The 11,508-nt window shown below is 41.4% G+C and overlaps 1 protein-coding gene across 10 annotated transcripts in view; it reads right to left on the bottom strand.

The window, feature by feature from the left end:
* Window positions 1-3,589: 3,589 nt before the first annotated feature.
* Window positions 3,590-11,508, bottom strand: part of KIF13A (kinesin family member 13A) — a 187,089-nt gene continuing 179,170 nt past the window's right edge. For 9 of the 10 annotated variants that reach the window (XM_074335179.2, XM_074335181.2, XM_074335182.2 and 6 more), the window contains 2 exons: window positions 6,726-7,517; window positions 3,590-5,077 (listed from right to left, as the gene is read on the bottom strand). In XM_074335179.2, the coding sequence (XP_074191280.2) occupies window positions 5,051-5,077; window positions 6,726-7,517 (819 nt within the window). In that variant the 3' untranslated portion in view covers window positions 3,590-5,050. Of the gene's footprint in view, window positions 5,078-6,161; window positions 6,244-6,725; window positions 7,518-11,508 lie in introns of all 10 variants that reach the window. The other variant, XR_016018678.1, reaches the window with a different exon arrangement.

Below are 11,508 nucleotides of genomic sequence, written 5' to 3'. Positions count from 1 at the left end.
AGTCAGATCAAACATGATTAGCATCATTTAATAGAAGGAGCTGGGCTCTAGCGTCACACAGACTTCAGGCCTGGTGTTGCTATTCAATCATCTACCGTCTGACATTGAGACATTTTCTCAAATCTCTTTTCCTCCATTTCTTCACCTTAAAAATGGAGATGTATATACTATAGAGTCTTTCAAGGATTAAATTGGATAACACAAATGAAAGGCATGCTGCATGGCAGAGATTTACTATTCTTTGAGCAGAGGATCTAACTCATTTGTCTACAGGGAGTATGGGAGAAGTGAGAGGTTAGTTAGAGACAGGGAGATTAGCTTTTTTTTCCTCCAGATTCATTGACATGATTTACATATAACCTTGTATAAGTTTAAGGCATACAACAGGATTTGGTATCTGTCAATATTGCAAAATGATCCCCACAAGTTTACTTAACACATGTCACTTCTCACATGAAATTTTTGTGAGTGGTGTAAAATAGGGGCCTAGTTTCATTCTTTTGCATGAAATTTCCCCGTCATCATTCATTAGACTCTCTTTCTCCAATGAGCATCCGTGGCTTTCTAGTCAAATATTAGTGGATCACACATGCATGGATTTATTTCTGGGCTTTCGATTCTTGTCCATTGGTCTCTGTGTCTACTTTTATGCCAGTACCATACTGTTTTGATTATGTTTGAAATATAGCTTAAAATCAGAAAATGTGATACCTCCAGCTTTTTTCCTTTGTCACGATTTCTTTAGCTCTTCAGTGTCTTTTGTGGTTCCACACGAATTTTAGGATGTTTTTGATTTCTGTTAAGAATGCCATCGGAATCTTAATAGAGACTGCATAGAATCCACACATGGCTTCGGGTAGTATGGACATGTTAATAACATTCTTCCAATCCATGAACACAGGATATCTTCCCATTTTGTGTCTTTAACTTCCTTCATCAACGTCATACTTTTCAGTGTACACATCTTTCACCTCCTTGATTAAATTTATTCCTACATATTTTATTGAGGGAGATCAGCTTTAAGCCTATGATGATAAAGTTGGCTATTAATGAAAATGAATTATAGAAATATATTTATGGGGTCCTTTTTTACACTGGTTTTGTTATAAAATATTCATTGTTCTATTAACAAGACTCTCACAGTCTTCATGAATAGGGGCCCATAAGGATTAGAGTTCCGTTCTCAGGGACAAACTGGTACCGAGAAAACCTACCTGAAGCTCCCAGATGGTGGTTGCTGCCAGTGAGGCTCAGATCACAGCGAGTGAGGCTCCCCGAACACCTTGTTGAACTGCAGTCTTCTAAGAACAATATGCAATGACAGCGGCACCCGGTGAGCCTCAGACATGGGGAAAATAACTTGTTTTTCCAGGAATACACAGAGGTGAGTTTGTGTCTCAGATGTCCGAGAGATAAAGACTACATCTTATTTCAACTGAAATTAACTCCCTGTATTGGGGAGGGCAGGAGGAGATGATACTTAAGAGGTACTGAGATCTACAATGGTCTTCCCCCTCCCTTGCGGGATTATAAGCAAATGACAAGCAGGTCAAATTTAGCCTTTGGGAGTCCTTTTCACTCCTGTCAGCTCCAGTTCATAATGTGTTAAAGGGCAGTTTGTGTCCTGCTGTTCTCACATTCTGGTGGATTGTTCTCCAGTCCAGGCCCCCCAGCAGCAGGAAGCTGTAGGAACCCCCAGCTGCCTGCTGGCACGCTGCTGGGCATTGGGACAGACTGCCTGTCCTCTAGGCGAGGAGAAAGTCTGAAACAAACCGCTCTATATTACAGATTGCCTTTTGGTTATGTTTCAGTTTAGGAGGTAGGCTCACATCACAGAAAGACACTTGTGCTAGTGTCACTGTAACAAGTTCAAGGCTGAATACTAAACGTTCTCACTGTGACTGTGAACCTGTAGCATCCTTGTCTGTCTTTAGCTCTTGTTCCAGAAAAGAAGAGAGCAAGAACTACCCAATCACATCTCCTCTTACGGCTTTTTAATTCCATGAAGTGAAGCTTTGCTTTTTGAAAATAAAGTTTAATATGTAGTTAGTTGTCTTTTTTCCCAACATATTTCTAAAGCTGGAATGTTGTAATTTCAAAAATAAGTATTGCTAGAGCAGGACAGTTTAATAGAAGATAGCATCTTTAGCATCTTGACTTTACTTAACCCTAAAGGTAGTTTTATAAAGTTATCCTTCCCATAAGGTGATGCCCTAGAAACATAAGGCTATGTTATTGCTAGGAGAAAAAGTGTGTCCACATACCTATAAACAGATGTGAGGACACCGATAATAATGTACTTTAGAAATTAACTGTTAAACACAGGCCTATACTGAACTGTTCCATGAAAGATGCCCCAAACCAGTTTACACTACCATAGTTGTAATGACAAATGACAATGTCAACGACCAAATACTACTGATCTCACACTAGTAAAGGCAATGAAAATGTGTTCATTTTGTCGTTGTCATAGATAATGTAAATATTATTAATACACAGCTGCTGTCCACGCCAACCCCCATTCTACAAAATTCAAGTAAGTTTTGGGCTCATTTCCCCTCCCTACTTTCCCCTGGCAGTTATATAAAACACTCTTCTGTCCAAAAACGTTTACATCTAATTCTTGATCACTTCAAAAAGGCTAATGTACACAACTGAGATTTTTCTGAAAAGACTCTGAAATACCATTTTTAGATACATCGTTCATATTAAGCTACCTTTAGCTACTACCGTGTTTCCCCGAAAATAAGACCTAGCTGGACCATCAGCTCTAATACATTTTTTGGAGCAAAAATTAATATAATTAATTATATTATATTATACCCGGTCTTATATAAGACCCAGTCTTATATTCTATCATATTATATAAAACCCGGTCTTATATTATATTAAAATAAGACTGGGTCTTATATTAATTTTTGCTCCAAAAGATGCATTAGAGTTGATTGTCTGGCTAGGTCTTATCTTTGGGGAAACACAGTATTTCATGGGTGGCAGGGCCGGCCCTGCTACTTGCTCTAAAGATTCATTTCAGCATTGTGCCATTATCACACACCCTGTCCTGCATGCCACAGATACTGCCCCCAGTATTGGTCAGTCTGGAACTTCTGACATTCACCACAGCGCTGCCGCTCTCTGCAGAGGTCGAGTCCTCCCTTCAAGAGGCTTGCTGCTCTGTGACATGTCACCAGACAGAGAACAAGGAGAAGACGGACCGATGAAAGCGGGAATGCAATCCTGGCTCTACCACCCTCTCCCAGTCACTAAGCTCTCTACCCGTTTTCCATTCACAGACACTTAATAACAATAGTATCTATGGCATCTGTTGCAGAAAGGATGAAATGAGATAATAAATATCAAATGTTGGGAACAGTGCTGAGTATACACTAAACCCTAGATGAATGTTGGCTGTTACTATTATTAAGCGGCAGGGACATGGGACATACAGCTGTGGAAAATCAGATGGCAAACTAATGGCAGAGTCAGCAAAGACAAACACTTCCCAATTAGACGGTCTGTATTCACACACACACACACACACACACACACACACACACACACACCCCAAGTAAATAAAATAAGATTCAAAGTGGATATAAATTACAGTTTTTCTTTTTTAAAACAGACAATGGTAACGTTTTACAGTCAACTCACTATACACAAAAATCATGAACAGCAGCTTCTCATTAAAATCTCCTTAGCCTACTCATTTACTGATGCTAACCATTAAAGAAAAAAGGTCCAGCAGGCTACACGCATGCTCCCACTCTCACAACACATTTATTGCTGTACATCCAGACCAACTGCACAGGAATCTCTGGATTAGGTACATAAAGTACCTCTGTAGAGATTTCTGCACACGTGATCCCACAATGTCTCCATTACTGGGAGAATTTTACAAATGAAGAGACGGACAGCAGCGTCATCTGTATTCAATCATCTCCTGCAAACATGGTGAAGTGGGCACCTGTGAACAGCTCTCTCCATCTCTTCAGCATTTTCCAGAATTCATTAAGCTAGCAACAGCAAAACCACACCACAGTGAAACCTACCAGTGCCAAACAAACCCACAAAGAGACAAAAATCCACACCCTCTCTGCACCCCAATCCAAGTCTTGGTATGTCTTTTTTTTTACAGTAATACTGCTCTCCCCACTCTATCTGCATTCTGGGCTGAACCAAGGTGCCAGAAATGCTGGAGGCAGAGCCCCAGTCACTGTCAGGGGTCATAATACAATGTCAAGCCAGTAGTTGGCGGGCCACGTGGAAGACTAAAGAACACACCTGTGAGATTTTTCAGTTTCTTAGGAAACAGGACAGAATGGCAGCACATGGCCTAGTGGCCAAGGGGAGTGTGGCACCAAACTTGCAGTCAAAGTATATGTACAGATAAAACACGAGTTCAGCCCTATGTAGGATCTCTGGTTACACAGAGCAGCATCTGTGACCTCCTCTGCAAAGAGGGATTTGCAACCACATTTTCAGCAATAAAATCCTTTTGCATTTGGTCGCGCACATGAGATTGCCCAAGTTGCTTTGTAACAAAGTTCAGTACCTTGTGATTTTCTACAAACCACTTTTATCTGCAGTTTACTGCGCAGTCTTGTCGGTCTCTGAACAGGCATATTATAGACACACATTTCATATACATATTATTTATAAAAAACAAATTAGGGTATCAACTCCAGATTCTACAGTAAGAACTGATTAAAACTGTACAAGAATAAGTTTGTTTGAATCTGTGGAGATTTCTACACAGTGGGTTGTGTAGTAAGTGCAAACAAAAATAGTGCCATTTCATTAATCCAGGATTTTCGGTTCTCTGGCTTTCTGGAAAAGGCAGAAGCTGTTGATTCACCCTGGTGACAAAGGATCCACTGCTTCTTCCTGCTCAGGAGGGGAAAAGAGGGGGCCCAGGAAGCACATGGCATCTGCGCACTGGTCTGAGGTCCCGCTGGGCCGCAGCATGTTTGAAAGATGAGGCTGGTGCTGTCTCAAGGTGACCTGGCAGAAAGATGCTGGGTCCTGCGGACGAAGTGCTGGCTGCCTTTCACGGAAGGGTCGTGATCCTGCTCCCCTGGAATGCAGAGGCCAGTGAGTTCAAGCTCCTGTCCCCACCGCCCCTCCCACAGGGAACACCTTCAGGGACCCCACCCTGTGGCTCTTCCTAAAGGGACCCACAGAATTTGGTTTATTATGGAATCCAGTCCTGGAAACAACAAGGGAGAAAGCTGGCCCCAAGGTGAAGCTTCTAGGAAAAGTAAAGCCCAGCAAGACCCACAGTTAAAGTAAAAACTAGTTATTTCTGCCCCACATGCTGTCACATCAGGTGAGAACAAAACTCAAACTTTACTACTTAAAAAGTTCTCACACTGTAACAGTGTCAAAACAACTTACTAAAACCAAAATAATAAAAACACTAAAGAAATTTTTAAAAAATCACCATTATCCCACCTTACTCTAATACAACAAATACTTTTCTATTATAAATTTCACTTTTTATAAAAGATCATTGGCAGGGACACACTATTTTGGAGACTTACAAAAAGCAAAAACCAGGTTTTCTTCCTGTTTGTTGAGTTCTCAATAGCCCAAGCAATGAAATGAGGGGGTGGTTATGCCTCTGCCTAACCTGGGAATGGATATGTGAAGACGCGTCTCCCTCACAGAAACCCCAAGGAGTTCAGTGCACATTTAGGTTCGGGAGCACAGTCCCAGGATGGAGAATGATCCTGTGGACTTTTGGCCCGAGTCCTTCCTGGACTTGTTAGAAGAGGGACCGAAAAGCTGATGTCAGCCAGCAATGCAGATTCTGCTTGAAGATCAGTGCAGAGGAAGTTAAAGCCTTTTTAACAAATGGATGTTTGGTTTGTAAAAACAGTTATGAGTAAGGATGACCTCATCCTCCACTGAGCTGCTTTCTAGTTCAGTCAGCTCTTTGTTTTGCTAATGCTGGCACTCCCACCCCCTTCCACAGCTGTCCTTGGGGTGCTGGATCAAACTAGCGATGCTCAATTTTAGGGAAGAAATGGCGGCACTCAGGAGCCGAGTGCTCAGAAGTGGTCGACCTGTTATTTGTATACAGAATTCACTACTTTCCTTGGACATAAGAGCAAAATTGCATTTTGTTCCAATATGAAAGTTAAACATAATAAACTGACCTGGGTAACTTCCAAAGCTCAAACTCCAACTCCTGCAGGAATTCTCATATACTTCCTCAAGGCACCTTTAATCCTATGGGCACTGAATGATTGTACCTTATCAATTCTATGATGCATGTTAGTTTTCCCCACATTTTAACATCTCTGAAATTGTGTTGTGTCTTACAATTCCTGATATGATGTAATTTCATTGGAAGTATTTTTTTAATGATACCTAAAATAATGGTGTATATAATAAGCAAAGAAATCACTGATTTAATGAAATACGATAGATGCTACCAGGGGAATGAATGAGACTGACGGATCATTGTACATGTGAATGTATGTGAATGCTTAATTCAATAGAACCCATATGCTTCCACTCTGACACCACGCAGCTGACTTGCAGACTTGCTCCCCGCAGCCAGATAGCTGGGCAGCATGTGAGCTTGCCCACTGTCAGAAACATCTGAATGACTCTTTCCTACTAACTCACTGAAGTGAAGGGCTTCTGGGGGTTGGGGCACAATGAGCCGTGTTCAGAGACAGCACAGAACCCAAAGGAATGTCTCTGGAATTCATTACCTGGTCATTCCCTGTGGAGGAATGCCTCTGGCCAGGGTCCTGTGGCCCATCTGAGGCACTCTTAGTATCCATTTTATTTGCTAGGTTCTTCCTGCACGAAATCTCTCCAGTGGAAGAATCTGTCAAATCATCAATATCTGTCCCATCTGACACACCCATAAACTCTGTGAAAGAGTGGTCCTCAAGGATGCTTGTGGTGTGCTCTATGGTCACCCCTCTGGGGCAGAATTCTCTGGCCGGCTGGCCATTTCTCCTGGAGCAGGCATCTTGCTGTGAACATGAGCCAGTCCTACAGAGTATTTTGGAGCTTTGCTCAGGGATGCTTTGGGATGATGGGCTCCTTTCGGTTAAGGCACTGTTTTCCTTGAGTGGCACCGTGATTATCTTATCCTTTACCAAGACTCTCTCTAGTTCTGTCGACTCTGTGCTTGAGGATGCTCTGAAATCATGCACAAGTGATGGTCCAGAATGCTCAGTGGCGTCTGCATCTTTTGTCTGAACGGCTAGCTGATCTGAGCTGTCACTAGAGGGGACCACCATGTCAGACAGAGTGGCATTGGAGGCACTGTGGGAAAAGTAGCCACTGGTAATACTGCTGGTGGTAGGGCTACGGGACACTTCTTTCTCCAAGACCCTTGAGTTTGTCAAATCTACTTTAGAAGAAAACCACTCTCTGTTCTCCAAGCTGGCATTGTAAACACTGAAGTCGGCAAACTCCACAGGTACGTAAGGCCGTGACCCCATGAGCTTCCTGTTAAGAGCTTCCAGATCATTTTCCTCCTCCTCAGAGTCCTACATAAATGAAGCAGAAGTCAGTCAAGAGCTTCTTATAGCAACTGTATTGTTGAGACCCGTTTTAAATACTTCACTATTAAAGGCATCCACATGTTTAGTGTTTTTTTTGTTTTTTCCTTTCTGAGTTTGGTTAAATCTTGTCCCCTATTGTGGATACAGGCACATTATTCTCAGAGATTCTCAAACCCATTATCACCTAATATAAAGGGGATTTATTTCTCCTGTGCTCACTTAATGCTAATTAGAAACCTTTCCTCCTCTGGTTTCAAGACAAATGATGGAACAAAGTGCAGTGGGTTTAATCAGTTCCTCATGATTGGTTTTCAGTTGTGATGTTGTCCCTTCTCTAATTAAATGAGTAGATGGACAGCCAGCAGCAGAGAATAGCTATAGCTTCACTTGTTCTTACAAGCCTCACCTTGGGGAGCCAAGTGCAGACAAGTGAGGTGATTTGTGAAAAGTTTCTGAGCTATTTTATCGGAGAAACAGCAGTCAAATAAGGCCCCAACAGCAAGAGGGCTAAGAACACAATTTCAATACCCATTCTCAGTATTATATTAAATACCGGAAGGCTGTAAAATACTAGCAATCTGACAATTACTTTTTGAGGGGTTTTGAGAAGCTTGGAGAGAGGATTTGGCTAGAAGGTGAGGAAGACAAGATTTAAATGTAAATTTTCTTTGTCAAATAGCTTTAGAATTCTCTATATAAAGATTGGTAAATATGCAGAAGTGGGTGTTATCAACTCCCAATCTTTCTTCCTAATGAGGGATTCTTTCATATTTCTGTGAAAAACAATGTAAAACATATGGGCATTTTATTTTCAAACAAAAATAATTGGTATTACTACCTAGTCATTTCTAATTAACCGCATAAACACCTGATGACATCGAGCGTATTCCTTTTCTCTTTTGAAACATGACTTTCATTCAACAAACAAGCATCAAGCACCCACCATGTGCCAGCCATCGTCCTAAGAAGTGAGAATACTAATGTTGAGCAAGAACAGGCAGGGTCCCTGCCCTCAGGGAGTTAGGACTTTCGAATCTTGTTCTTAGAATAATGCTGGACAACTGCATGGGTGGATGGAAATTTCACTCAGTATAACAGGTGACTATAAAGACCTAGAACCAAAACATCAACCTTACTCAGCAGACAGACACATGGAGGAGTGGGGATGGGGGAGGGGGGGGACACAGAGGCCGGGGGAGGGATAAGGGGTGGGGAGGCGGGAGAGACTGCACCCCATGGATAGGGCTGGTGGTAATTCACAAACGAGCATACACTTCATCTAATAAATTTTACAGTAATATTTTCTTTGTATCTCATAAGATGCTAAATATCTAAAAATAACTGATACTCTTCAACACTTCTTAGTTTTTAAAGTAACTTGAATACAAATTATGTAAAAGCATCAGTAGTCATAATTCCTTGGCTATTAAACAAAGGTGAATATCAATTATCAGTGACAAAGTTCCAGAAATCAGCAAAACAAAAATTTGGGCAACACTAATCTCTTGCCATCTTACTTTTAGCTTCACTCTAAATTAAGTGGCACCTCTAAAAAAAGGGGTAGGGTAGAATGTTCTTTCCCTAGGGTTGGTGGAATGTTTAAAAGAAGCAAAGATTGGACAGAACTGTCTGAATCAGTAGCCTTCATCTACATTTTCTAGATTCTTGACTTGTTTAGACTCAAACTTGAATTTCAAGTGTTTGTATCGCTCATATTTCATTTTGATTTAAGCTGGCAAAGAAATGTAACTCCCCCAGACAAGAGTCCATGATACAATGAATTACTAAAAAGTTAGTATTGCAAGGAAAACCAAATTTGAAGCTGAGAATTAGTAACTTATGGCCATTTTTATGCCTGGAGTTATTTATTATGAAGACTGAGGAAAGGCCTGGCATCCAAAAATACAACTTCCTGAATGAAATATTTAATCACGATTTTAACATGTAGAAGTAGATATGCATTTATCAAACTCACAAAGATAAAAGAAATTATTGCTCAATGATTAGAATGACCTTTGTAACTCTGAAGAGTCTACAAAAACCCCTAGACATTAAGTTCAAATAGGGATCAGTATAGAGTTATGCATTTGGGGGAGGGGTGAGGATGGCATAATGACCCAAAGGGCCAAAGCAGTAGGGACGACTAATTCCAGAAGAAAGAAAATGAGTATAGATGAAATATTTTCCAACATGTAGGAGACTGAAAGTTTGTCAAGTTATTACTACCCTTAAGGAGAAAAATGAGGGGACTTAATTTGCTTCAATTGTATGTTAAAGGAATTTGGTTAGATAGACTTTTATTCCAGAAATATTATTTATCAGTCTTAAAGAACACTAAACTAAGCATCTTCCTACTACGTATCAAGGACGAATGAATGAAAACCCCACCTAAAAGTGGAGCACAGAGTCAGGTTCTTAAGCTTCTCTCTAGCTACAGTCTTCATGACTTGATTTTTGCAGTTTACTTTATGCAGTTGATATTTGCCTATAGACAAAACATCTTGATGGTCTCTTCTCAGAAGGGCTGTATCAGCTGAGCATGCACGGTACTTCTGTCCGTGGTGCTAAAGGGTGGGCAGCCCCTTGGAGAAAGTGGGCAGGGTGACTGAAAATGCATTACCTCTGAGAGCACTTGGTGTCACTGGCGTCAGCCCCCAATTCGCGACCCTTAGCGTTCTTACAATCTCATTAATGGTGAGCCCTTGGGCAAGTCACTCAACAAGCCTTTTGTATTGGATGGCAAGTAGGAGCAATAAATCATATGCTGTCTATGCAAGACCTAAGAAGGAGAAAGGCTTTGCTTTCTGCTCTTCTCAATCTGCTCCACGACTTTAAAAGACTCCAAAGGCATATCATTGCCTTCATCTTATCCATACAAGACATGAAGTATATTTGTTCATCTTCCCAACTGAGCAGACAACAAAATAGTACTTTAAGAACCAAGCATAGCAGCTGTATTTACTATATTTTATGTGGAATTGCAGGTCACTTTGGTAATCAGATGGGCTAAAAAATGAAAGGAACAGTGTCCCAGTATTGCTTCTCAAAAATGATTTCAAACTCCCTTGATCAGACTGAACTACTGATTCACCCACAGATTTTTTCAAGAGTAGAAAAGAAAGCAAATTAGGAACAAAGGAATAAAATCATTTATATCCATTTGTAAGGGGAGAAATAAAGTTAAAGCTTCCCCAAGTGAAACTGGAAGCTCAGATCAAGCAAGCAATACCCTTAAAATCTACCAAAACACCCTGGAAAAGCAGCACTCTGAAATAAATCAAACAGTACCATAGCTTCAGAGACAAAGAGTGCTCAGGGAGCCAAATTTCTAAGAAGAGTAGAGGCCGATCTCTCAAGTAAGATCCCAGCAAGTAAAATGGTTCCCTCAAACCCTACGCAGTGGACTTCATGGTGTGTTCCATCAAACAGATTCTAACTGCTGCATGAGACTTCCCAGGTCAGGCGAATCTGGCTTTCTCCTACCCTCTGCTACTACAAGTCTGGAGATAGTTCTTTCCTATCCCTTGAATATTTTAAAACAAAATCTACTAGGCAAACTGTGAACAGTAATACTATCTGCTGGGCAGCCCCTGAATGGTCATCCAGTTGTCTCTTCATGGTGTGTTCTACCAAAATGTATTGTTAAAACGGGTTTAAATTTGTGCCTGCGCACAAATTTGGTAAGAGCCATGTCACAAACACATCCAGTCGGCCATGGAGCCAGAGGATTTGAAGGTCACCACCTAGATACCTGGCCTTGCTAGCCCAGGCTGTAGTCCTTATTAGTGAAGCACGGGGTGGCCAAGTGGGTGACTGGGCAGCTCAGTGAGATTCCAGAACACAGAGGAGACTGATGTGTCCTCTTCTCCAGCAGGAATTAGGATGAGGACTTTGGGGGACAGGGAGAAAACAGAGGCAAAGGCGGTGGACAGGGACAGAGAGGTGAGGGGGAAATGGTGCCTCCTCTCCTTCCCTT

This window comes from Rhinolophus sinicus, chromosome 14 (assembly GCF_057876585.1).
Source record: "Rhinolophus sinicus isolate RSI-liver-muscle chromosome 14, RSI-T2T, whole genome shotgun sequence".
Classification (NCBI taxonomy): Eukaryota; Metazoa; Chordata; class Mammalia; order Chiroptera; family Rhinolophidae; genus Rhinolophus; species Rhinolophus sinicus.
This window is presented reverse-complemented; position numbering and strand designations above follow the sequence as displayed.